The 25,033-nt window shown below is 47.8% G+C and overlaps 9 protein-coding genes and 1 non-coding gene across 10 annotated transcripts; 4 read left to right on the top strand and 6 right to left on the bottom strand.

The window, feature by feature from the left end:
• Window positions 1-1,210: 1,210 nt before the first annotated feature.
• BKA55DRAFT_697878 (uncharacterized protein) lies at window positions 1,211-3,099 on the bottom strand (the record flags this gene model as incomplete). Its single annotated transcript, XM_046200454.1, has 4 exons — window positions 1,211-2,282; window positions 2,344-2,814; window positions 2,876-2,892; window positions 2,944-3,099. 4 exons carry the CDS (start codon window positions 3,097-3,099, stop codon window positions 1,211-1,213), a joined length of 1,716 nt encoding a protein of 571 aa, XP_046041817.1.
• A 1,169-nt stretch (window positions 3,100-4,268) lies between these two features.
• Window positions 4,269-6,245, bottom strand: BKA55DRAFT_585512 (Alpha/Beta hydrolase protein). Its single transcript, XM_046194460.1, has one exon. It carries the CDS (start codon window positions 6,143-6,145, stop codon window positions 4,403-4,405), a length of 1,743 nt encoding a protein of 580 aa, XP_046041818.1. The 5' UTR covers window positions 6,146-6,245; the 3' UTR covers window positions 4,269-4,402.
• A 2,214-nt stretch (window positions 6,246-8,459) lies between these two features.
• BKA55DRAFT_585515 (thiamine diphosphate-binding protein) lies at window positions 8,460-10,447 on the top strand. The gene is made up of 2 exons (XM_046194461.1): window positions 8,460-10,367; window positions 10,424-10,447. Exon 1 carries the CDS (start codon window positions 8,604-8,606, stop codon window positions 10,314-10,316), a length of 1,713 nt encoding a protein of 570 aa, XP_046041819.1. The 5' UTR covers window positions 8,460-8,603; the 3' UTR covers window positions 10,317-10,367; window positions 10,424-10,447.
• A 697-nt stretch (window positions 10,448-11,144) lies between these two features.
• BKA55DRAFT_585516 (uncharacterized protein) lies at window positions 11,145-12,339 on the top strand. Its single transcript, XM_046194462.1, has one exon. It carries the CDS (start codon window positions 11,236-11,238, stop codon window positions 12,208-12,210), a length of 975 nt encoding a protein of 324 aa, XP_046041820.1. The 5' UTR covers window positions 11,145-11,235; the 3' UTR covers window positions 12,211-12,339.
• Window positions 12,340-12,647: 308 nt separating this feature from the next.
• On the top strand, window positions 12,648-12,742 carry BKA55DRAFT_t296. The gene has a single exon. It is a non-coding gene; the product is annotated as a tRNA-Ile (tRNA).
• Window positions 12,743-13,246: 504 nt separating this feature from the next.
• On the bottom strand, window positions 13,247-15,828 carry BKA55DRAFT_256016 (uncharacterized protein). The gene is made up of 3 exons (XM_046185400.1): window positions 15,186-15,828; window positions 13,555-15,132; window positions 13,247-13,507 (listed from the first exon to the last, which is right to left on the bottom strand). Exons 1-3 carry the CDS (start codon window positions 15,693-15,695, stop codon window positions 13,451-13,453), a joined length of 2,145 nt encoding a protein of 714 aa, XP_046041821.1. The 5' UTR covers window positions 15,696-15,828; the 3' UTR covers window positions 13,247-13,450.
• A 323-nt stretch (window positions 15,829-16,151) lies between these two features.
• BKA55DRAFT_697883 (major facilitator superfamily domain-containing protein) lies at window positions 16,152-17,505 on the top strand (the record flags this gene model as incomplete). Its single annotated transcript, XM_046200455.1, has 2 exons — window positions 16,152-16,496; window positions 16,546-17,505. 2 exons carry the CDS (start codon window positions 16,152-16,154, stop codon window positions 17,503-17,505), a joined length of 1,305 nt encoding a protein of 434 aa, XP_046041822.1.
• Window positions 17,506-17,961: 456 nt separating this feature from the next.
• BKA55DRAFT_719671 (uncharacterized protein) lies at window positions 17,962-18,678 on the bottom strand (the record flags this gene model as incomplete). The annotated part of the gene is made up of 1 exon (XM_046200973.1): window positions 17,962-18,678. The coding sequence occupies one exon, from the start codon at window positions 18,676-18,678 to the stop codon at window positions 18,145-18,147; it is 534 nt and encodes a 177-aa protein (XP_046041823.1). The 3' UTR covers window positions 17,962-18,144.
• Window positions 18,679-19,070: 392 nt separating this feature from the next.
• On the bottom strand, window positions 19,071-20,385 carry BKA55DRAFT_719675 (uncharacterized protein). Its single transcript, XM_046200974.1, has 3 exons — window positions 19,878-20,385; window positions 19,535-19,712; window positions 19,071-19,487 (listed from the first exon to the last, which is right to left on the bottom strand). The coding sequence occupies exons 1-3, from the start codon at window positions 20,287-20,289 to the stop codon at window positions 19,358-19,360; spliced, it is 720 nt and encodes a 239-aa protein (XP_046041824.1). The 5' UTR covers window positions 20,290-20,385; the 3' UTR covers window positions 19,071-19,357.
• A 3,398-nt stretch (window positions 20,386-23,783) lies between these two features.
• BKA55DRAFT_697886 (uncharacterized protein) lies at window positions 23,784-24,737 on the bottom strand (the record flags this gene model as incomplete). Its single annotated transcript, XM_046200456.1, has 1 exon — window positions 23,784-24,737. One exon carries the CDS (start codon window positions 24,735-24,737, stop codon window positions 23,784-23,786), a length of 954 nt encoding a protein of 317 aa, XP_046041825.1.
• Window positions 24,738-25,033: the final 296 nt, after the last annotated feature.

Below are 25,033 nucleotides of genomic sequence, written 5' to 3' on the forward strand. Positions count from 1 at the left end.
GATGAGAGCAAATGAGATGAACTGGAGAGAAGCCGGAGATTGAGAAAACAGTTGCTCTGTATTTCTGCCTAGATCGGGAGCGGCTGCACCACAAAGCAGTGAGTGAGTGAATCACGACCAAGTAACAGCACCCGGTTATTCGACGCTACACAGGCCGGATGCGAGAGGATATGCAGTGAGCCAGACTAAAGTTTCAAATCAAGAAAGCCAGCATCGCGATCCACTTATGATATTCTGGGTGTATATCATGCGCCAGAGCACAAATCAGATCAACAGAATAAAGGCTTTGCTTGTGCTTTACAGCCCGTATTATAGGTGTCTGAGTCCTGTCCAAGTTCGGCATTTGACAACAGCAAACAACTCACCATATTCATGATTGACGACATCCTTCTGGTTGCCCTGGTTTTCCCTCTATTGGGGGCAAGCGGTTCGCATTCTTCGTCGCTAGCTACCTGACGTTCTATCACCATAGAAGCGAGTTAGGTTTTAAACAAGAGGTATATCCAACATTTCGTAAATAGAATAGTTCTGTCGCTAAGTTCAGGGCGCACTCTTAAATCAATTCTCATCACTGAGCCATGATGACTGTAGATCCTGTCGCGGAACGTGAAACCCAGGCTACATAATATAATGGCGTCTGCTCCAAACTTTACCAAGACCTTGGGAAGCTTGTATTCTATGAAGTGGAGAGCTTTGCATGTCACTTGGGGGGAGTCAACACTATTTAACCGTGTGGAATGGTGACAGTGAGGTTCTGCCTGTGAGAGAGAGAAAGCTCTATCGTTGCGTAATAGCTCTCTGGAAGAGTGTATTCATAACCCCTAAGAAGGCGGCCATGAACAAAAGCATAAGTGTAGAAGCTCCATCATGTTGTCCTGTTGTGTTTGGCTTATACTCAGAATACCTTTGGTAATCGGTTCCAGGGGAAAGCCTTTATGTTGTCCGAACCCATTGTCAAAAGGACTAATATGGCAACTGTTTAAGCTAGAGAAGCGCCTTCTGAAGCATTTCGTTCAAGCTCACTCATAGCTTTTATTTTCTCTCACACAATAGCATAGATAAACCAAGGCTCTTTGATATACCATGGTAAACTGGCTCTATTACTAGGTCTGCATCTTATGTCTTGAGAACTTGATCGACGTCGAGCACAATGTTCATTGCCATCCCAGAAGCCCATCCATTCGTAGACATATCCAAGTTCCCTCAAAGCCTAGGAAGACTCATTAGGCCGTTCCCATGACGGATCGAACAAGTCTCTCTGTACACCGGTACCCTGATCAACATCTGAGCCATTACCGCGCTGCCCAAGTTGGAATGGTTGTGATCCGCCATTATAGACATATTCTTCGATTTCCCTATTAATACAGATATATCGGCCGTAATATGACAAATAACAAAATGACTTGACATGTATCTTGATCTTTTCCTCCACAGGTCGATGTTTCCAATTGAGCTTATCGCGGATATCTTCTATCAAGCTTCTATAGTGGCCTTCACCTTTCATGAAAGTTAGAAAGCTCAGCTCAACGGTTTGTACTGTTGGCGGCAACTTTGATAGGAAAGAGATAAGATCATTCTGTGTTGCTAGTACATTTGATAGCCCGAAGTGCGTGAGCTTCTGCCAGCGGTCAATAGGAAAGACGTCGAATAGCGATGCGTATTGATGTATGTCGACTGTGGAAGTATAGCGATTCGTGGCAAAGTCAGTATGAAAGCTGAAATGCCTCATATCGGTTGCTTGATAAAGAGCGTCGCGTAAGTACCTTTTTTCATATATATCATATTCTTCGGCAAGCCAGAGACCAACGAGCAGAGATAATTTAAGCTTCCGGAAACCGGGACACTTTATTATATCGCAAAAATTGTTGTATTCTTCCGTGCCTCGATTGAGGGCTAAGTGATTGATGCCAGTTTGGAGCAGATGATCGTCAAAGATCAACTCCGTGACGTTGTGCTTCATTTCAGCCAGGACTTTTGTGACGATTCGGGCACCATGCCATTGGTTCTTCTGTTCCTCAACGGCCTCGTCGCCAATCCACGGCATGACAAATGCCCAGGGGCGTCTAGGCCAAGGTGTGGGCCACCCGCGGGGTACAGGATAGATTAAATCATATGGGAAAGACCGAATCATGGGTATTTTGTAGAGCGGCTCAAAAAGATATCCCTGAGCAGCCGGTGTGACGATCACTCTCTTCAGTTTGGGGAACTGGTGAAGAGCATAGCGAAGGACATCCTCGTCCGTTTTTTGACGCCATGATAGCTCGCCGTTGGCTTTCCAGGACCTTTTAGTACTCAAGTGAGTCTCGGTATGACATTGCATTGTCCAACTGATGCTGTCTTGACAGAGCATCGGGCCGTGAAACCTGGTCCGCCATGCGATCCTTTACGGCTTTGATGTTCCTCTTGCAACCACGAGTATACCACGAAAAACACTCTCTGCCTTCAGCGTCTTTCTCTGCGGAGTCCTCTTCCTCGCTCTCGTCGGAGTACTCGTCGAATAGTACTTCGTCGCGTCCGAAAGGCATCAAGGTGGCATCGTCCCAGATGACCTCTTCTATGCCTAAGTGATAGGTTTCAAGGCTAGCGGTGGAGCGGACTACATCAAGATTGCGAGGATTGGGCGATATAAAAACGCGACTGATCTGCAGTTGGCACTTTCGACCGAGAAGAGGGCCGGCGAGTCGAAGATTCTTGATGTCGCTGTTTGGCAGAATATCGCAAATAGGGCTAAGTAACTCGCTAGGCAAGCTTTCTTTCACATATTGAATCTTGGTCTCTTCTATCATGACTTCCTCGGTCGCCTTCCAAGCCCTACTGACTGAGCTCGTCAGTGCCATCTGCGGATTTCTTCGCAACCGCGACATCAAGAGCCTACGTCTGACCTGTCGATATCTGGGACAAAACTCAGTTTTGCGGTTTGAACGCGTTTTCATCTCGGCCAACCCGCGTAATGTCGAAGTCTTGCGCGCTGTCGCCAATCACGACACCTTCCGACATCGCGTCAAAGACATCCTTTGGGATGATGCCGAAAACAAAGGACAAATCTCGAGGCATTTCGTGCGTCTTTGTAGAGGCAGCATCTCTGATAGCAAGTCCCATCTGAGTAGCAAGAATGAACAACAAAGCGAAAGCGAACCGAAAGAGAAGTTGAACAATCCCATGCCCTTACTAGAATCACTTGCCTATTATAACCGCCTTTTGCAACAGCAAAGCCAAATTCTGGAGTCAGGTGCTAATGGTAAAGCTTTTCGGTATGCGGTGTAACGATTTCCTTGGCTCACCAAGGTTACTATTACGCCAGCGACGCATGGATTTTTGTTTGTGCCGTTATACGAGATACATATGATTCGAGCTTTCCCTTGCAGATTCGTGTACCCGATCCCTCGGGGATGGTTATGTGCTGAAGGTGATCGTTTGGGAAAGGAGGCGAACCCTTGGCAGAGTGAGGATGAGAAGAGCAAATGGCGGGGATTCTGCATCGCTACACGAGTTCTGGCCAACCAGGCTGACACTTATCAAATCTCTGAGCTACGGTTGGATAACAAAAAGCTGCCCACTAGAATCAACCATTTTGTATTCGATCGGCCTAATGAGTAGTATGATAATCTTTGCAAGAATATTGAGCAACCGGGCTTCTGACACCTTGTCCTTTCCTTACTGGTTGGGTATCTCTTTGACGGCGATGCGGAAGACTGGGACTTTTACCGTAACAGAAGAATCTCCAATCTCCTCGCCGAAGCTTCGGATCTGCAGGAGATAGTTCTACAAACTGACTATTCCGTGGATGAAACTTGTTGGGGCGGCGACGTGAAGGATTTTATCTTTTTGTCTGAACTTTTTCCTATTGGCAAGTGGTCAAGCCGGGGTCTAAAGCATTTCGGACTTTCTGGCATGCAAGTTACCCAAAGCGACCTTATATCATTCTTATCAAAACTCCCATTGACGCTTGAATCCCTCGAGCTAAGTTTTCTCTCGGTCCTCGACGGGTAAGGAAACCATGCTAGAATTTTAGCTGATATCAGAGATAAGCTAGGCTAGAGACATAGGCTGGTCGATAAGAGGGTTAAGATCCGTATACTCGTGAGGCTGAACCAGCCTGATTTTGGTCGGTATACGTGTTTTGACAAGGAAGTTCATGAGTATATTTATGGCGAAGGCCTTCCGCAGTTTAGAATTAATGAAGCAGGTGGAAGTTATGCTATGTTCCCGCATGGTAATGGCATTCAGTGTGATGAGTTTGACGAAAGCTTTATGATGCCGCTTTGATAGGGTCAGGAGGTTTCTCTGATATTGATTGACATAAACTCGGCTCATATTTCCCCCTTTTCGTTCTTGCTACGATACCTCTTGATGCACGCTAACTGCTGGGATAACTGAACATGCTTTCTGTCGTATACCATGTTTACTTGTAGAGGCGGCCAGCTCTTTCAAGATCATTCCAGAACTCACACTGCCTTCCCCGACCTCTATCCTCCTCCACAACAGTAAAGTTTCCAGGGTTCACCAGAAGCTGCTTCGCATACCCACTCCCCTTCTCACCCGCCTTATACTGCGGCCACTCCACGGCCCCATCCAATCTCATCTTATTAGGATCACCCGTCAAGACAAAACTATTGATATACCGATAGTAAATTCTCGCAGTCTCAGGATAAGCAACTTGGGGATCATTCCATATGTATGCAGCATCAGAAGCGTGAGGAATACCCTTCCATGACTGAGCGACCAACGGAAAGTCAGGAGTGTTGAAATGAAGACTCCAAGTTGGAACTCCTGCCCCTGATGTAGTGACGGCTGTGTGGCGGCTCATGCAGATATAGGCCATATCAGACCATGCTGCTGAGATGCGGTTGTACTGGGTGCTATTGGGAGATCCGGCCCATGGGGAATCAGGGTATGCTGCGGGGTCTGGGTAAAGTTCATTGATGAGAGCGAGATCGGTGATGTTGAGACCAGGGCTGATTCGGTGCCAGAATTGAACAAAGTCGTCGTTGGTTTCCAAGTCGCCGGGAGTGTAGTATTTTCCTTCATCAGAGGTAAAGGTTGTGATGATGGGGAGATGATGGAACGTGCCCTCTTCTTCACTCTTGGATCCCGCTTTCTCGATCAACGGACCTCCAATGGATGGTTGCCAAGGCCAGTTAAGTTGATCTTTAGCATCCTCGTATGCCTTTGCCGAGTACTCCCTAATCCTCTCCGCCGATGCACTGCGCAGACAGTCCATTTGCTCCTTGTCATCAACATTGGTAGAGCAGTTGATGTGCTTCATGAGTCCTGCGAAATCTTCCTTGTATCTGGGATAGTCGGGACTGGGGAATGATCGAGCTGTCGCTGAACCAGATTGAAGAATCGCCCGCGCGAAGAGGGGCTTGTTCTTATCAGAGCCATAGTTATGGAAATAGTGAAAGGCTGTTGAATGTGCACCAGCTGATAGACCTCCGAGCGTAATTTGACGAGGATCTCCACCAAATGAGCTCAAGTGTTTTTGCAGAAACTGCAAAAAGAAACGCTGGTCTTGCAAGCCAAGGTTGAGCAGACCCTCGCGCTCAAACAGCCTACTAGGCAAGAACCCAAAAGCGTTGAGGCGGTAATTGAACGTAACAACGACAACTGGATCAGCAGAGGAAGCAACAAAAGAAGCACCATCGAAATCTCGCCCTGAAAAAGATGCAAAACCACCGCCGTGGATCCAAATCAGCGTTGGTAGTTTCTTGCTGAGCGGCACACCAGGTGTACGGAAGACGTTAAAGTTCAAGCATGCTTCGTCTTGTTCATCTGGGTTAGGATACATGCGATCCTGTAAGCAAACAGAACCGTATTTTGTAGCGTTCTGCACGCCCTTAAGAGATTGAGGTTGAGACTGGAGAGGACGGAAGCGTCTGTCGTCGACTGGCTGCTCGGCGTAGTCTATACCAAGCCAAGCATTAACGGGTTGAGGAAGGTTGTCTCCGAGTAAAGTCTTGGAGATGTTTGTACCCGCGAATGTTCCATATCCTTGAAGACTAATTTGTGGTATAGAAGAATTCGCTGCAGCTAGAAAAGAGAAGAAAAGAGATCCTAACAATACAGCTGGAGACATGAGAGAGTACATTGTGTCTGACAATGTCGAATTATCGAGCTGATGCTCCATGATTTGTTGTAAACTCATGGTCTCTTATATACTCAAACTCGATATGCTGGAACTTGGTATAGTATATGGAGATGTTTGTAGTGTTTGAGCCGTTTTGGTCTCGGACCACGAATCTAGATGCCGAAGATGAATAAGGTTGAAGCTACCCCGCAGTCGGGTTTACTACGTTCCCGTTTCGCTTGAACTTGACAAAGTGGGACAAGGTTGTACAGATGGAATAGATAAGATTGCCGAGCTGGCCATTCATGTTGAAGAACATAAAACTTACATGACGAGAGTCATGAAATAGTTCATGCATATCTCTCGACATTTTACCCGTTGTAGTAACTTGATCTACAGGAACTTGAGTAACCAACCAGCTGGTGCAGTTTGATCTAACTACCAGTCTTGGAATTAAGCAAGATTAGATTCATGTCGTTGAAAGAAATGTGTTGACGTATGCCTCAAAGCAGTTAGCTCTTAAAAGAGCTCTGCATGAGGTTGGTGAGACGTGTAACGGTATTGGCTACCTAACCGACGGTTGCATCTCACAGCCCTGTTACAGTGGCATATCTGAAGTTCTTGCCATCATAAAACATTCAGTTATCTTTTCGGCGACCAGAAGTTCACCCAGTGGCTTGCATCTGCTTCATATCGGGCCAGGCTAATAAGCCATATCAATGGTAGAATTTGTCTTGGTCCTGAAGCATTCCGAAGATCAGCAATCGGAAAGCTTCCGCCGGAAGGGTTTCCGATGAACTCTTGCTTTGAGCTCAGCCAGAAGCTGTCAAGACCAATATTGCTGTCATCAACAGGGCTATTCGCAGGGACGAAGACGTAGTTATCCTTCGAGTCAAGACAACCACTGAGACTGACAATGTTGAAACGATTGTGAAGACGGTAGCCGATCCTGATATTGAGACTGCAACTTACACAGTGATTGATAAGTCAACATATCTCTTGTTGACTTTGCACTACATTCTTGCATGAGAAAACCGATTCTCAGCTTGATGATTTGCTTGGAATTCGGTGCCGGCATTATCCACTACAGCTGCGAGATATACGACCAGCACCAGTGAGCCACCCGCCGGCTTTCATACCAGCACGAAGGGACGGTGACTATTTTGCCATAATGAAAGCCAGAGCAAACGTCTTTAAGAACGATGCCCTCCCTACCTGAGAGTCTCTTCAAGGCCCAGTGACATTATGTCCAGCAAGTTGATTATACTAAGAATATTCCCCGCGCTCTATATCAAGCCATCGATAATGACAAAATTCATAATGACAACAACTATAGTGATAACATCTTTAATGGTGACATTTGCTGTGATTATATTTACGGTGACAACATCTCCGGCGAAAACATCTACAATAAACATCTATAGTATGCTCAATAGCATCCAAAAGTACTTACCTAGCTATACTGGTATAACCAATTTACCGTCAAGACACTTATCTAGAGGACTACGTCTAAAAAAGCCAGCGGCGGGATAAAATATACTAGCAACCGCTAATAGATATCATCGCATCTTGCATTTTGTGTCGCCCTCTGTGCTTACAACTTATTATATGACGGCACCACCAGAACGACCATTGTATGCCGCGTATCTTTTATCAAACAACCTCATTATCTGGTGAGATGTCCAAATGCGGGGGGCGATCACGTGCAACATCTACAGTCAAAATCTCTACTCAAATGGACAATTGTCTTTTGAGCTCTCCAAGATGAGTGCAAACCGCAATCTTGTCGGATAATATGTTGAAGAAGAAATATTACGCTTCAGAAAAAGGAGAGTGAGAGCAACTTGATTATTTTGATCATTTATTAGAGGAGTAGTTGAATTATAGCCGATAACCGCATACTTGCGGTGTAAAGACTGTTTCCCGGTCACGATAACGGTTTCGACGCCCTTTGTCATGTCTCTGGTGGTCACGCGTGACTAGAAATTGAGCCAACGCTGGGTTGTTCTCAGAGGGACCCGCTTACCCTGTACTCTCACTTTACTCTCTACTAGCTCAGGTTTCATCGTCAAAACTTGGGATAACAGCGCTTTCTTTCATCTGCTCTATTCTCTATAATTTTCGCTTCTCACATCACGGGCAAGTTTGCAAATTCTTCGTTGGGAAGATATTTCGGATGTGTTAGCAGACTTATCATGTTCTTTTCTGGACGGACGACTGATCACCATGCGACGCCGGCGGGCATCAAGGATAATTGATATTCCATCCCTAACGCCGCTTAATTCACCATATTTAGTATAGCTTACCATCTCCACAGAAGGCCTGCCTCGGCAAAAGAGGTGATGGACCGGCTAGACAAGGAGATTCTGCTACTTTTCCTGATTTGGAATGTAAGCCCGGCAATCAAAGGCGTCAAGATGCGGATCAACGCGGGGATGTCATCGACGCCCTGATTCTTCAAGACATATAAAGACACTTCATTGCTCGACATATCTTCTCTTTACACTATAGACATAGAACAACATTTAACAGAAAAATGACACATACAAAGGAAGCAACAACCCCCCTTGGGGAATACCTCTTCACACGTCTCAAGCAGCTCAAGATCGGCTCTATTTTCGGCGTTCCAGGCGATTATAACCTCAGATTGCTGGACTACATCAAACCAACTGGTATCAACTGGATCGGGAACTGCAATGAACTTAACGCTGCCTACTCCGCAGATGGATACTCTCGCATCCAAGGTCTCAGCGCCGTCATCACTACCTTCGGCGTAGGCGAACTCTCAGCGATCAATGCTATCGCTGGTGCATACGCTGAGCGAGCACCGGTTATTCATATCGTCGGTGCACCAGCAAGAACCCTTCAGAGTGCCAGGGCTTTGGTGCACCATACATTCTTGGACGGAGAGTATGGAAGGTTTGCAGAGATGCATCGACATGTTACTGCTGCGCAGACTTGTTTGACGGATGTGCAGACTGCGGCTGACAAGATCGATTGGATTATTGAGCAAGCTATGATCCATCAGAGGCCAGTTTACCTGCAGATTCCCGATGATTTGGTTGGGATGCCGGTTTCGACAGCGAATTTTGAGAAGAGGCCTGTTATTCGCCCTGCGCCGTCTACTGCCGAGATCAGCGCGGAGACAGTTGACAAGATCTTGGAGCGTATTTACTCTGCTACAAAGCCCCTCATCCTTGTCGACGGCGAGAGTCGCAGTATCGGCGCGATTGATGAGATCAACAAGCTCATCAATACTACTAATTGGCCAACCTGGACCTCGGCGTTTGGTAAAGGTCTTATCAATGAGGAATTACCCAACGTCCATGGCGTGTACTTGGCCGATAATGGAGATGAAGTGTCGTACGATTATTTCAAGTCTTCGGATCTGATCTTGTTCTTCGGTCCACACATGAGCAACATCAACACTGGCATCTTCAAGGCGATTCCGGAGGAGAGTGTGACGGTTTCGTTTTCGCCTGGTCAGATCAAGATTGCTGGCCAGGTCATTCGAGACGTAGACCCTCGGCAGTATCTTCAAAAGATCGTCAGCCAATTCGACTCTTCAAAACTTGCCAAGATTGAGAGTCCTGCTATCCCGACAAACGCACAACCCGACCCTTCACCGTCGGATGCTCTCAACCAAGCTCAGTTTTATCACTACGTGAACTCCATGTTCCGTCGCGGCGATATTGTTCTGACCGAGACTGGTACTGCTGCTACAGGCGGAAAGGTCTTCAAACTTCCCCAAGGCTGCAGCTACTTCACGTGCGTGACATGGCTATCGATCGGATACATGCTCCCAGCTACACTCGGTGCAGCGCTAGCCCAACGGGACATGAAAGGTTCGCAGCGAGCAGTTCTGTTCATCGGCGACGGAAGTTTACAAATGACTGCCCAAGAGATCAGCACAATGATCAAGCAGAAGCTCAACGTAATCATCTTCGTCATCAATAACAACGGATACACAATCGAGCGGGCCATTCACGGGAGGAATGCGGATTACAACGATATTTCGGCGTGGAACCACCAACATGCCCTTGGGTTGTTTGGCTTGAGCCAAGAAGATGCATCCAAGCGATATTTCTCAGCAAAAACGTTCGCAGAACTGAGAACAGCGCTGGACTCGAAAGTGGTACAGGATAGTGAAGGAGTCACGATGATTGAAGTCTTCATGGGCCAAGAAGATTGCACTGGCGAGTTGAAAGAATTGCTGGACAGGCAAATGTCGCGAGAAAAGACTCAGTAGATCAGTGGAGCAGATACGGTCGGATATACTTTACTGATTCATATTATTCTAGTAAGCTTACCCATATCAGCTCAGAAAGCCACACCGTGTCTCACCCAATCATGAAGTTTGAGCCTTTGCATCCAACCGTTCGTAAACGCTCATCCGTTGAATTATCCGTCCAGGGGCCGGCAACACCAGATGAAACTCAAAACGCTAGTCTCATTCGGATAAGCCGGCAGACCCAATGTTCCAGCAAAGTTCTGTAGTCTGTAGTCTGTAGTGATAATGTCGTAGTGAGGTGTAGCTACACGACAAGGTTAAATTGCTTGATCTAAATAAAGTAGAAGATCACTCTTTACGAGGTTAATTTAAAGCATGAAAATCATGAGGCTGACAAGAACCACAGATCTTTTTACCACAAATCATGGATGCATAAATCAGGCTCTGACGCTAAGAATAAGTGAACTAGCGCAGGTACTGCACGGTACGTTTAGCCTAGCGCAGGGGGAAAGGGGATGAGATGACTCGTCGTATAGCACACGGGATAATCCCTGCCGCTATTCGCCCGCTTCCTCGGCGTGCCGTATAGCAAGGACCAATTGGATTGACGAGGAGTGGCCGAGTTCCGGACCCATTGACGTGGTAAATTACTTGTTCGTATTGAAAACCTGTTGCTGTAAATAAACACGAGCTTTTTGGTGGTTCCTGATCCCCGCAATTTACTAGTGGAGAGGGACTGGGCATCGATCGGTTCGGCATCGGTAGTAAGTTCAGCTGAGGCGAACACTGGTTATAAAGCCCCATTCCCTTTCGATTTGGGAGGTTTCCTTTCTTCTCAATCCATCCACGACAAGACACACTCGTTACAGTCCAACTTTTTCGTGCTCAACAAACTCTTACACTCGCTTAAGCTTATACCAGCACCACACCGTTCAAAATGGGTTTCATCAAGTCCGCCTCTCTCGCCAGCGTCCTCATCGGCGCTGCCACCGCCTCTCCCCACTATGCTCCCCCCTCCAACGAGACCGTCCACTACACCACTGAGGTCGTCACTCACCTGACCACCTACTGCCCCGGTGCCACCACCCTCACCTACGGCGACAAGACCTACACCGTCACCGAGGCCACCACCCTCACCATCGAGGACTGCTCTTGCACCGTCACCAAGCCCGTCGCTACCGGTACCGGCTATGCTGCTCCCCCCAAGCCCACTCACGCCAAGGACTGCGCTGAGATGTGCTCTGACAAGTACGATGACTGCCGTGTCGCTCCCAACGCCAACATGGCTACCTGCGCTGCTGAGTACGCTGCCTGCTTGAACTACAACCCCTGGGAGAGCGGCAAGTTCGTCAAGCCTACTTCTTGCCACGCTGGTGGAAAGCCCACTGCTGTCTACACCACTGAGGTTGTCACTGCTGTCACCACCTACTGCCCTGAGAAGACCACTCTCACCTACGGCAACAAGACCATCCCCGTCACTGCTCCCGGCACCGTTACCGTCCCCGACTGCCACTTCACCACCACCAAGCCTATCGTCCCTACCGGCTACGCTCCCCCCAAACCTTCTTCTCCCGCCGAGAACAAGGACTGTGCTGAGAAGTGCTCCGACGCCTACAACAAGTGCCGCACTGGTGCTGACGCCAACATGTCTTTCTGCGCTGCTACCTACGCTGAGTGCCTTGGCTACTCTCCCTTCAACGGTGAGGGTTCTCTCGTCACCCCCACTGCTTGCTCTGTCGCCCCCGTTGCTACCAAGCCTGCTACCGCTCCCGCCTACAACCCCCCTGCTGGTACTGGCCCTGCTACTGCTCCTGCTGCTACCCCTACTCACCCCGGTGTTGTCACTGCCGGTGCTGCCCAGGTTGTCCCTGCCGGCATCCTCGCCGTCGTTGGTGCTCTTGCCATGCTCTAAATGGTTTAATGGTGTGATTGTTGGTGGAGGGAAGGTGGATGGTGGACTTTTTAATTCACCCATATATACCTTGTGCTAGATCTATTGCATATACTTATAGACAACTGAAATACGATTTGGTGCTTTAAACTATCTTATCTCCAGTGATACCACATGTCTTGACAGTTCTATCCCTCCTTTGAGCTCTCGAAATTTCTCAACCATGACTGAACAATACTGACCAGTTTGTACTTCAACCGTTACTGGATTCCGCCAGTGACGTATTGGTCGGTCATTGAGATCAACGAGAATGTCAGGTAGACGGTTGAACTATTCACGTTGTTTCTTGTAACTCCACAAGTCAAACGTATCTATGAGATTAGCTACACACCCTTGCCTCAACTCCGATGCAAGCTTCTGAGCTCTGGTGAGACTTTGTCCACCAATCACAACTGGTGGCTTCCGTAGCTCAGTTGGTTAGAGCGTCGTACTAATACTTCAACCCGAGTATCCAGTAATGCGAAGGTCTCAGGTTCAAGCCCTGGCGGGAGCAATCCCATCGCCATCCAGTTCTCCTTTTTGCCATTTGTGATATCTGGAATTGGTGCTCTGTTGGCTGATGAACGAGCCAGAGTTGTTGGAGTTGAGGATTTGGTGCTGTTACGTGATTGGAGCGATTGGAAGAAAAGTGGGACTCATCTTTGACATAGACTCGCAATGAAGAGATAGACACTGATGGGCGGCATCTAACTAGAAAAAAACGAATAAGAAATACTATCATGTGTTTGGAGAGACAGTCAGTTGCCATAACTAATCCAAGATGGGTTTGGAGGCAGGTGACTTGTCTTACCGAAACCACCACTGCCATGAACATGGTTAGCTAACTGCCTGCACAAGCTTCACCACATTGTGGAGTCCATTGCATAATTTCGTCAAGGCATCTTGTGCACTACTGATGGTACGATAACAGACTTCAGCGGCTGCCCCCACCTGTCCTGTTAGTTCATTATCAACCTCAGCCTCAATGCTCTCCAGATCACGTTTTGGACAGAGAACTGCGCAACACCGACGTGCCTCAGAGGCTAATGCGACTACAAATTAACATCAAAATTTTGTCAAATCTGTAGGTAATTCAAGTGACACCGTATAGAATAACGCCCAACGCCGTTATAAAGCACCACTTAGCTCGACATAATCCACCGTCCTGTACTCTCTAAGTTCATCACAGTGTCGACTAAATACAATATGCGTTTTCAGCACATCAAAATATCCATGCCATCGGATCCGAAACTCCATCATCAATAAAGTCGTCAACCATCTGTCAACTGTTAGCGATGACCAAACAGCTCAGGCAATGCAACTCACCAAAGAATCCCAATCATCCATAAAGCTAAGATCGATCTCTTGTAAGCCCTGAGTTTCTGTCCCTTCAGGTTGTAATTGAGCCAGAAGCGACTCGAACACTACCAATGCGTCTTGCATCGCCTCTTCACCAGCTTTCACAATGGGCTCAACGATCTCTGTTTCAGACAAATGTCGCATGATGCCCTTGACTTGTGCTATCAAGATCGATAACATGAGATAGCCCTTGATATTAGTCTCGCCCGCTTCAATGGTTCGCAGATTCCAGGATTTGGAATCCTCCATAATGGTTAACAAGTCTGGTCGTACTGGCGTCAAGGAAAAGCCATCATCCTCTTGGACGGTACTCCTAAGTTCGAGGACGAGTAATATGCTAGCTTGCCATGCCGACAGTCGGAAGAAGCCAGAACTGCAGGTGATGAGTCGCGCAAAACGATCTTTCTCCGTAGAGCTCGTTGCGCTGGCATCAGACGAAGATACAACGGAAAACATTCTGAAAGCCGACTCGACCGTTATATTTCGTGAGAAAGCATAACTTGGTTCCTGCAAAGAGAGTCCGTAGTATGGGAAGTGTAGTGCACAGAGATAGCGACGCATGATGAAGTCAACTGCAGAAAGCTCAAATTCTGCAGGCAGATTCTGGCCCTTGCTGCAGTCTTTCAACATCCGATTGGCTTCCTTGTATGAAGCCTTCAGTTCGGCATCAAGACGTAATGTTTCTTGGTACGAGTCGCTAGACTTGAGATCATTGAGTAACTTGACAACTTTGAGACGAGACGCAAATGTTATTCGCAATGCCCTCGCAATTGAAACTTGAGTAAAGGCGCTGTCAGGTCTGGAGGTCGCACCGTCGATCATGATTTGATCATCGTCGAAGTTCCCAGGCGGCTCAGTGTCAAAGTCTTCTTCTGAGATCATTGTTGGTCCACCAGATGATAAACTTGACTGAAGGCAGAGTTCGAGTATCGTGTTCCACAGGCGTCGTCGCATCTCAAACGCCATCGTAGAAGCTTTGGACAAGAGCGCGGGATCTCTGTGCAGACCCATTGATACGGCAGTCCTAAGTAGTGAACCGCAAGCGATCCAGGACGATTCTCCTCCCACGGAGACCATTTCCCGAGCGAGGAGAAGAAGGATATTAGTCTGAAGAAATTGTATACCGAGTCTTGATTTGAACTCTGGTTCTGATATCCACGTCTGAACTTCGTATATCCATTGAACGGCCGAGGGCCGTAGAGAGAAACTGTCATCGTAGGTCGTCGCGCCCAACGCCAGCACCAACTTGAGTTGAGCAACAAAATCTCGATCTGACTCATCATCGGAGGTCCATAGAGCATCATATTTCTTTCTGAACGTTGGTATGTGAAGAATGCGATAGGCCTTCTCCATACTTCCGAGGTAGCACTCGACGAGGTTGTCACAGAGGGCCTTCGATGCCAACTCAGTGGTGAGCGGCGTCGGCCATGTAGGCGCACGTAGCGCTTTGATGCGCTTTGCCATAGCCTTACACTTCTGGACTCCAACAACAAGACCTGAGGTCTCAGTTGCATACTGGTCAATTGCTTCTATGATGTGTCGGAGCTAATCTTTTGTTAGCATTTACGAGCACTGCAAACTGAAGTGCCTCGACTTACTAATGGCAACCCGCAGACAAAATGGCTTTGTCCAAAGAATCGCGACTTGTGAGAAATAGCTCGGGGTATTGCTAATGCGTTACCCTGTTGCCTCTGGGAGTGCAGGTGAAACGTTCCGCCCAATTTTGATGATGATGTTTCAAGGTTTGGAGCTGGCGTTGAGACATGCGATTGCGATGGTGCTGCTGTGGTTGATGATAACTGAACCTCAAGTTGGCGTACTTTGTTTCGCAAGATTTCGAGCTCTTGAACCGAAGATTGACTGACTGGTGTCGGCGCGCCCGTTGAAGAGCTTGCTGCTCCTGTAGTCATACCAGGCAATCCTGAGTTTGAGCTTGCGACAAAGTCCTCAGGTGTCGGTAGTGATATTCCATGGAAATCATGGCGAGCATAAGCGACATGATCTTGACCTCTTGCATTTCTTTGAACTGGAGGAGGATTGTCATAGACGCAATCGCCCTTTCTTGCGCGCATGCAATTGCTACACGGCGATCCTCGATTGCAGCGCATCTTGCGCTTTCGGCAAAGACTGCACGACCTGTGAGAATATCAGCCGTCGCCCTTCAATATGGAGTTGGAGTGGATTACACAGCAGGTCTTCGTCGGCGACGCACTGGTTCCATTTTCGCGGTCTTTGTTGATGTTGATTGACAGGAGGGAGTTGGGCGCGGAGAAATGTGTAATTGAAGTGAGTGAGAAATGCGCTTTTGGCGTTTATGGTTGTCTGTTTGCCGACTCCGGCTCTAACTCCGAGTCCGATCCCGATTCCGTTAGATCGTCATTGGCCAATCTCTATGTAAGTATGATAGACGCTACGAAGCAACCTGAGTCGTTGCGCCTTGATTGTAACATAAAAGGAGTATGGAACCTGAAGATATGTATAAAAACTATTTTCAACATTCCGAGGTCTTCTTCTCATGTATTTACTACTTTGCTCGCACTTCACTGTTGTTTCTCTGTCCCGTCATGACCAAGGAAGACGATACCATGAAGCTTCAGCCACTGCCACTTCCTGTATCCGGCAACAATATGGACTCAGAGGAGAAGCCATTAGCTAGCGACCCTTTTGATCTTTCACCTGCACCAGACGGTGGTCTCCAAGCATGGCTGGTAGCAGCCGGATCAGCCTGTATTTTCTTCTCATGCCTCGGCTTCGCCAACTCTTTCGGCGTTCTTCAAGAATACTACATGACTCACCAACTTGGAGGATATTCAGAGGATGCAATCGCTTGGATCGGATCCACATCGACATTCATACAGTTTGCTGTTGGGGCTGTCAGTGGCCCCATGTTTGATCGCTACGGATCTTGGGTACCTTTCTATATGTCTCATGAGGTGATCAAGACTGACTGTTTCTTAGGTCCTTCGTCCAGCCGCCGTTACATACGTCTTTGCAACCATGATGACCAGTTTATGCACCGAATATTGGCATTTCATGCTTACTCAAGGCATCCTCATGGGAACTGCAATGGCATTCCTCCAAATCCCCGCCTTCGCGGCCGTTTCCCAATACTTCGACAAGAAAAGGGCCGCCGCTCTCGGAATAGCTGTTTCAGGCTCCTCTATCGGCGGAGTTGTCTTCCCGATTGCCTTTTCCAAGATGTTGAATGACTCTTCTCTTGGCTTTGGCTGGTCCATCCGCATCATGGGTTTTGTCATGATACCTCTCATGTCTTTCTCATGCGTTGCGATTCGACCTCGCCTACCTAGCAGAAAGACTTCGTTCTTCCTCATAACGCCTTTCAAGGACCCTTTATACTTGCTTGTGATAGGGTCACTGTTCTTTCTTTTCATCGGCATGTTTGCTCCGCTCTTCTTCATCCCGACTTATGCTGTCTCGCGCGGCGTCAATCCCACTTTAGCGTCATATTTACTCGCAATTACGAATGCTGCATCAACTTTTGGCCGTATTATTCCGGGAGTACTGGCAGATAAGTACGGTCGACTGAATGTTTATTCTCTTGGTGGGCTATGCACAGGGGTCGTGATTCTCTGCATGAACGAAGCAAAGACCACTGCAGCCTTGGTGGTTTATGCTCTGGTGTTTGGCTTTTGTTCTGGAACAATCATCTCGGGTGTTTCTGCAGCCTTCACACTTGTGTCAAAGGATCCTCGAAACAATGGAACGTACATGGGAATGGGACTGGCCGTTAGCTCCTTTGCAGCTCTGATCGGCCCGCCTGTGAATGGTGTTCTTGTGAGCAAATACGGTGGATTCTTTCAAGTGTCCGTTTTCAGTGGTGTTATGTGTCTGTTTGGGGGATGTCTTGCTGCTGTGGCCAAGATGTGGACTGAAAAGGGTATATTCGGGTGGATCTAGAGGCTGCTCTGGTGCTACTATGGTATAACCACCGGAGCCTGTCTGGTGCACGTCACAAACTGTCTTTAATTCTATGAATTCTGGCATAGCCAAAATCTTGCTAGACTCATCATGATAACTTCTTGGCTGCTCGAACTTTTGGGTCATTCCACTAGATGGGCCAGCCGGCAACGTATTGTGACCGAGTAGTAGTTTCTCGATCTCTTGGGATCCCTTCAAACCCAAGACTGTCTGAACTCAATATGTTTCCGACTCCTACCAAGCAGGTCATGTTAGGCTAAAACCACGAGTCTCGACAACATCGATGCAAGGCGAGATGCCAAAGGCAAACTTGTTGGCCGAAATGAGGGATAGACCTCCTGAGCCATCTATGCCTGCGAAATTGGTGAGTGTTGGTTACGGAGATCCTCGAAGATAGGACACTTACCTGTAGATGATAAATTCGTTTTCAAATACATCAGTTTCAGGATAAATCCCATCGAGAAGAGGAAGATAAACAGTAGACGGCTACTCCACGGGGCATGCAGATATCTCAATGCATCTCATAGTCACGCCAATCATTGCTTGGATCTGAAATCACCCCTGAATTATCGTGGGTTATTCTCGGAAGTCGGGGCATGGACACAGCGCAAGGATCCCTCAGCTTGGCGGTGAGATAGTTTCCTCGGGTATTGTTGGTAGAACATCATGGCAGCAGTCCCGTAGCCTTGCATAGGCTTGACCACCCCTCTTTGAACGCCCTGACCATGTGACACTTCTACAGATCACACCTGCTGGAGTGGACACGTGATGTCTATTCTCCGAAACTGAGCGGTGATAACGCCGTACAGCTGCGGCACCTGTAGCGTGACGTGGACAACATGTCATGGGTGAGCATGGCTCTTGTCTCCGGAGAGAAGATTCTGCAATATGACGCGGGTAGTGAGAAATACGATTTCTAAATATCCTATCTTGAGCGTTGGGAGGCTTGGATAGGCGTTCTTGATGATTCGCTGAGGTTGCCCAGAGGTTGACGAATTGGTCAATCAGGCCTAGCATTTCTGCCGAGATTATTTTATCTCGGCTCTCCTTTTCAGGTGCGGAATGATCTAGATGTTCGTCATCATAAGTTGCGACAGTATCCTCGCCACCCATGATGACACCAGGCTGTTCTGAATGATGACCGTTGGACATTTTTGCTGTCTGTGAAGGACTTTGGAATCAACAGCTTGTTGTTGCGGATGCGGTAGAAATAAACTTGTTTAGTTTACAAAATTAAATGGGAAAGAAATATGGGATGAACAAATGGCGACATTCAAGCTTTATATAACAGTTGCAACGTCGCTCATCTTCAGTGAAGGGCTCAGCATAAGCTTTGAGCCTCGAAGTAACTTTTAGAACTATGTGCCTGCCTCGGAGCCTTGTGAGATAAAGTTTGCTTCTCTGAAAGCTATAAGGTAATTTATTCTTAAGAACCAGAACTAAGTTTCTGCAATGGAGCAGGGAACGCCACGTGGTGATCATTGCACACTTGTGCTTAGGTCTAATGATGCGACGGATTTGCAACTTCGTCATGACATCTCCATCTTGGGATCCCATCTTGACAATAAAGGCATTCATCCTCACTGATCATGCAGACAGGTAGGAATAAAGAAATTGAGGTCTTTGTAACTAGAAAGATCGGCCCATGGCGTATTGCGATTAAACACCAAAGACCGTCACCACCAGACAAGTATGTCAAGTTCAATATTGGCGTCACGGGGGTGGTACGAGGAGATCCCAGTGGCAGCTGAGATTCGCCCACGCACAAAAGGTCGCGACCAAGAAACTCCAACTGACGAATCCGATTCAATTACAGGCCTGAAGGTAGTCTCTAGATAGGACTCTTATGGCTCCATGTTATTCGAGCCTTGGCCAAATCACTTCCAAGTCCACTCATGCCATTTATGTCCATGCCCTGAAAGCTACCCATGCCGTTCATGCCGTCCGTGCAGTTCGAGTTGCTAGCATCGTTAGCAAGATGAATAGTAGCCTGATGGAAGGAACTCACTTACGCGCAGTTCTAGCACCATGCGAAGGGCTCGACCTCGAGCTTTGTTCCGGGTTACATTTTTGGGCTCCTAATGCAGCTCGACCATTGGCACGATCAGGACGAATAGGAGAAAGATACAGCGGTTGGCAATTCCTCAACCACAACGAGACTTGAGCCGGAAGCAAAATTGCACAAGCTGTATGGGAGGATGAGAGAAGTGTTACGTATCAGGTCCATGAGAGTGGAAGTACCATATGACAATTGTCGTACCCATGTACCACCAATATGGCGGAAGCGCGTTTCTTGTACTGCAGGACATGAGCTGTTTGGCCTGTTTGCGAAGCTCTGTCTTGGAACATACTGAGCACTAAGTGATGGGCCAAAAGGGTGCCGACTTTGGTAATATGCGCTTTGCTTCCACTGAGAGAAAGAATGGACTCTGGAACAAATTGAGCATCAGTTGCCAGTGTAGGCAAGGACAGCAGGAAGCCAATGTGAGCCCCTCTTGTGACGCATTCGTGAATACCGTCATTTCCCAGAACTGGGTAATGCGGACTTGAGCTGAAGCTGAGCGACATTGTTGTCGAACTATCAAGTGATTCAGTATTTGACCCAGAATAAACTGCATCATCGTCGAATATTGTCCAACAGTGGCAGCCCATAATGCTAGAGGACCCAGGCATGAGGGTATACTGAGAATCTGTTCGTGAACTTGGCAGCCAGCTGACTTCCTTGTCCATGCTTGCGCGATACCTTCTCACTCGCTGTACCATATGATAGTTTGATCACAACCAATGGGGAGGCCAGAGAAGTGTCAGGAGTGATGAACAGTCGTGCAGTAATAGTGACGCCTTTTTGGGAAGACTGCCCCAACCGCCTCCTCCACTTCGCTGACTCTCCCTCGAACACACCCACATTAGGCATCCACCTTGAACATGACGTCTGACAGCGAGTGGCCCCCCCACCCCAGCTCTTGATGCTGTTTAGTGCAGGTCGGCTTCTGGAACAAATGCGGGGTTTTCACAGGAAGAAGTGCCAGAGAAGGATGAAACAAGAATGTGATATTCTGGTGCCCGTTCTGGAAAATGTTTGTCACTCAGTAGCCAGCAGATTTGTTTTCGGGAACGCAGGTAGCCATGTTCAAGGACTCGGCAACTGCATGCTCCAACGACCGAGTGAGACCATGATAACGAGAGGGATGTCTCCTATGGACGATCATGATGATAGGCCGAGCCGGAAGACGTGGGGCGCTAAGAGCTTATAATCACCACACAGAACTTAGGGCTGAAGGATCAGGATCGCATGGTGTTGTGTATTGCTGCAACGAGATTGATCGCCCAAGTGAGCAAGAGACTTTCATTTCTCGGGGTAAAACGAATGCTCAGCTGTGTTGTGACTTGGGAGCTTTCTGCCGTCGAAATCGGAGGACTATCATCTCGATAAAATGTCTCTGACTGGGCTCAGCGGACGATCAGATAGTCAAGAAACCCGATAACATCAAGCCTGCAGAACTATTAGTTTGTTGCTCCGTGGGATTGCATCCTCATCTGACAGATTCGGGACTAAATTTTGACGTAATGATGCCTTGACACATCGCTCAATACTGTAGGACTTGGAGACAAAGTCATGTGAGCACGACAAGAGCCCATATTGGGAATCAGTGTTTCGCTTTTGATCGGATGGATTTTAGACTATCGGAGATCTGATTCGATATACCAGCCTCGGCATTGCTGAAAGGCGGTCGTTTTGGGATGGATGAGGCTGAAGATTGGAATCCGACCGACGTGTCGAGAGACTGTCCTACTTCAAGGCGCCAGGTCAGGGATTCGTTACTGCGTTGTGTTTTGTGATGGGGGAAAAGAAATGTAAATGCTGGCCGCGATGGTTGGATGTGTCGTCGTTGGACATGCAAGACTGTTATCTTTGTCGCGAGCGGCGATTTTGAACCTGTTTGTGTGCAAAGTGTGAGTTTGGGATGATGGTTTGAACAAGGCAAATGGCAGAGATGATACCACGGGAAGAGCTTATGCATGGCCCAGGTTGAAGCGGCAGGTGCGCAAGCCAAGATCTGGTCCTTTCACGGCATAACACAGGAGAAGAGAAGAATTGGGGAGGATTGAACAAAAGCTTTCACATTCTGAAGTGAATATATGACCAGCTTGAGAACTTTGAGAGGCGAGGCTGATACTAATACCAACATCATTCTCCCGGGGCCTCGTGCATTTTTCGGTCCTACCAACAGGCCAACAATACTTTCTTATTCTCCCACTTCCCAGTTTGGTGCAGCTTTGCGTTGAGCGCTTTAACACTCTAATATTGCTTATGCTAACTGCCAGCTTGTCGATCGCTTTCTACATGAATGGTCAGTAAAGCTCTACCCAGGACAATAGTATTGACTTACTTTGTAGGCGTTCTCGAACTTCTACGGTCGCAAACAATTGATCAGTATCATCCATCGACTATTTTCCGTGGAGCTCAGTGTGAACCTACCATTTTGTTATTGAAATGGGACTGTTTTGATGTCCATTGTCTGCCATTCCAAAATGCCCGACAAAGATTTGGCGACAGTTTGGAGAGGAGTCTGCCGTCTCCGTAACGGAAATTCGAGTTATTCATTCGTCTGCCCCATGTATTAGGCGATGGAGATAGACTGTTTGGTTGTCCACATTTCTGTCCACACTGGCCATTGGTCATCAATGACTTGACCATGACATCCTAAGTTCAGACGGAACTAGGTGTAACTTTAGGCCTAATCTTGCAAAGTTTAGGCTCTCCTTAGTCAAGCTTTGCAAGGATTAGGCTCGCGGCAGGGAAGCACACTGTTGGTTGGGACTTTCTACTCATTAGCATAAACCAGGGGGTGTTCGGACATTAGAAGCATAAAGTACCTTTGCCGCTGGAGTGGTCTGTTGCTGCTGCTACTGCCCTGAAGGGCCACTCGAGGCGCCACCACGACCGCGGCCGAAGCCGCTACCCTGGGAGGGTTGGTAGTCGTTTGTCTCCTGATAAACTTGTTAATACCCTTTTGTAAGGCCCCCATCTATTTCTGTAAAGACCCCCCCTTGTTCACTATGTTTGGTCGGGCATAGTTCAAGCAAGCCAAGCGTGGTGCTAGAGAGCGCTTTGAGAGAGACGGCCAGCCCAATGACCTGTCGGGTTTTGTCTGTCGTTGGACTTTGAGAAAGTATCTCAAATGGGGTGGTGGCGAAGGAACCGGATTATGTTGCGTGTCATTGGTCGTTTGTTCGCTGGCCGGTCGGTAGGGGGGAGTGCTGATATACTATGGATGGATACTTACAGTGTTGAGATAGTGTTTGATGGTCTTCTAGGAATGTTAGCATCGTTTGTATTTATAGATTATCAAGAAAAACTTACACGCGGGGGCATTGTGAATCGTTTTCTACAAACGCAAACATGTCAGCATCCCTCTCAAACACAGACTTCGGGGGAAGTGATGCAGGTGAAAGAGGGAATACTTACGACGAAAAAGTTTGAGTTGGTCTGCGGCAACAAAAACAACAAGGTCAGCAGTTGACCATCCCAAGACTGATGTGATACATACGTTTGACAGTTGAAGGCTGTGAAGAGGCGAGAGGTCAGCAATCAGTTCAGCATCAACTTGACAATGATCTTATTTCGATCATGGGAATGGGCCAACTTACCACAGGGTTCCGATGGGCCTCCCACGTTTTTGTGGTCATCGCTCCTTGCGTGGACTGCGGCAGAGAAAATCTCAGCTCAGCGCTTGTAACGCGCGCGCACGTGAAGGCGCAAAGATGTTCACCTTGCTCTTGGGAACTGTGGTGAGGCGCGTGATAGGCCTCGGCGCTCGGCTGTATTGTTTTTGGGCTTCGGAGATGCTTGTAAATGGTGTTTTGATGAGGGACGTTGTGGAGGAATGTTGTTGATGGTCAAAAAGAAAGTCGAGCGTGGATGAAGAAGAGAAATGGACTCATGATGCAGGCAGTGGAAGGCAGTGGAGGCTTGTTTGGGTCGACGATGGAGCACCTGCAGGAACGGGATGGACTTGCCGACGGGCAGCGAAGGGCACCCAGTGCGGGACAAGAAACGGGCTGTTTTTCCCGCCATGTCAACCACTCCATCCATGGGAAGGTTATGATGAAGGTCTTCTAAACTTAGGGAAGACTTTAGATAGGTTTAGGCCTGAAGTTTCTCAAAATTAGGTCTTGCTCATCTAACAACCAGGCTGGGTATACGGAAGAGTTCCTCTGCCTGCTTTGCTGTGTGGATGGTAAGAGCATTACCATCAAAAGCCTTGATTGTCCCGCCTCACAACAATGCGCATTAGGTCTTTAGGAGAGAGGTGACGGTACTTAATCCAGGGATCTCGGCCGTATCGAATTTTGGTCAACTTCTTGCCTAACACCCTGTCGAGTTGGTGTAGAAAGTCAGAAATAGGGTGGTTACATGTAGGCATTAGGTACGAAACATGTCCATATTCGTGATCGCAATCGAGAAAAATCCGCTCAGAAAGTTGAGCAGGAATGCCGGCACCCCGTGCAACGTTCCTTTCGATCAATCCGACTATACCAATACCAAGGGCGTTCCTTCTATCGGCAAGGTCCAAAAGAATTCTGATCAAAAAAGCCAGAGGTGGGAGATAGTCCGTGATGCTATGATCTGGACTGAGCTTGGCAAGCACAAGGGTCCACGAGGGGTCAAACTCAACAGCAATATTAAGTAGGCGTTCTGTGCAGTTGCGACTCCGTTCATCCGCAACTGCGATTTGAATAGGTTTCCAGTCTCTGACTAGTAGTTCCCATGAATCAGGTGTGATGCAGAATATATCTTGCCATGGATCAACTACTTGATGCCAGGGTTCGTAGTCGCCTTTTCTATGTATCACTCCTGCTCTAGGTAGATAGCTTTCCGTCATAGACCAGATAGCATCTCCAAGATCTTTGTCTTTGGTGTTTTCTTGGACATTTGGCCAACCCTGCTTACGCCAATGCTTCGCAGCAATATCTCGAGACTCTTTACAGGTCATCCAGAGACCCGCGTGCCACAGATATGCAGATCTGTTTCGAGGACTAGTGGTTTTCCAATCGAAGTTCAAGGGGGCAAGTTGTCGTTTCTCATTCAACTTGATATAACGCAGACCGAGACAGTCACCGCGCCAATCAAAACATGCATCTTCCCAGATCTGTTGCCGGATTTCGAAAGGCAGTCTTGGAAATGGGTGGAAAGTGGCGTCACTCATCGTGGAGTAAATGGGTTGTGGCGTTGTTGCGTGAAATACGGGAAGATGATCGGAAAGTGGAAGATGTTTGTGCTGGACTTAGTGGAGGGGAGGCGGCTTTATTTATGTGCAACAAGAAACCTTGGTTATTATGACTCATCAGAATGATTCTTGGCTGGTGAAACTTTGTGTCACGCAGACATATGTGACTTTTTGTTGCCTAAGTCACAAGCTCAAAATCTGATGGGTCCATCTTGTCAGTCAGAAGAAAGGTATAGAAACTCATGAATCTACTTGTTTAATCTGAAGGAATTTAA

The sequence above is a fragment of the Fusarium redolens genome (genome assembly GCF_020744475.1).
Source record: "Fusarium redolens strain MPI-CAGE-AT-0023 chromosome Unknown BKA55scaffold_30, whole genome shotgun sequence".
Classification (NCBI taxonomy): Eukaryota; Fungi; Ascomycota; class Sordariomycetes; order Hypocreales; family Nectriaceae; genus Fusarium; species Fusarium redolens.

Excerpts from the sequence above, each read along its gene's own strand:
- BKA55DRAFT_585512 (XM_046194460.1), bottom strand. The coding sequence starts at position 6,145 with ATGAGTTTACAACAAATCATGGAGCATCAGCTCGATAATTCGACATTG.
- BKA55DRAFT_585515 (XM_046194461.1), top strand. The coding sequence starts at position 8,604 with ATGACACATACAAAGGAAGCAACAACCCCCCTTGGGGAATACCTCTTC.
- BKA55DRAFT_585516 (XM_046194462.1), top strand. The coding sequence starts at position 11,236 with ATGGGTTTCATCAAGTCCGCCTCTCTCGCCAGCGTCCTCATCGGCGCT.
- BKA55DRAFT_256016 (XM_046185400.1), bottom strand. The coding sequence starts at position 15,695 with ATGCGCTGCAATCGAGGATCGCCGTGTAGCAATTGCATGCGCGCAAGA. Across the intron at positions 15,133-15,185 it reads TTGTCTGCGGGTTGCCATTA|CTCCGACACATCATAGAAGC; the intron begins GTAAGTCGAGGC and ends ACAAAAGATTAG. Across the intron at positions 13,508-13,554 it reads TGGATGATTGGGATTCTTTG|ATGGTTGACGACTTTATTGA; the intron begins GTGAGTTGCATT and ends AACAGTTGACAG.
- BKA55DRAFT_719675 (XM_046200974.1), bottom strand. The coding sequence starts at position 20,289 with ATGGTACAGCGAGTGAGAAGGTATCGCGCAAGCATGGACAAGGAAGTC. Across the intron at positions 19,713-19,877 it reads GGCCCATCACTTAGTGCTCA|CTTGTGCAATTTTGCTTCCG; the intron begins GTATGTTCCAAG and ends CCTCCCATACAG. Across the intron at positions 19,488-19,534 it reads GGTGCTAGAACTGCGCGTAA|CAACTCGAACTGCACGGACG; the intron begins GTGAGTTCCTTC and ends TAACGATGCTAG.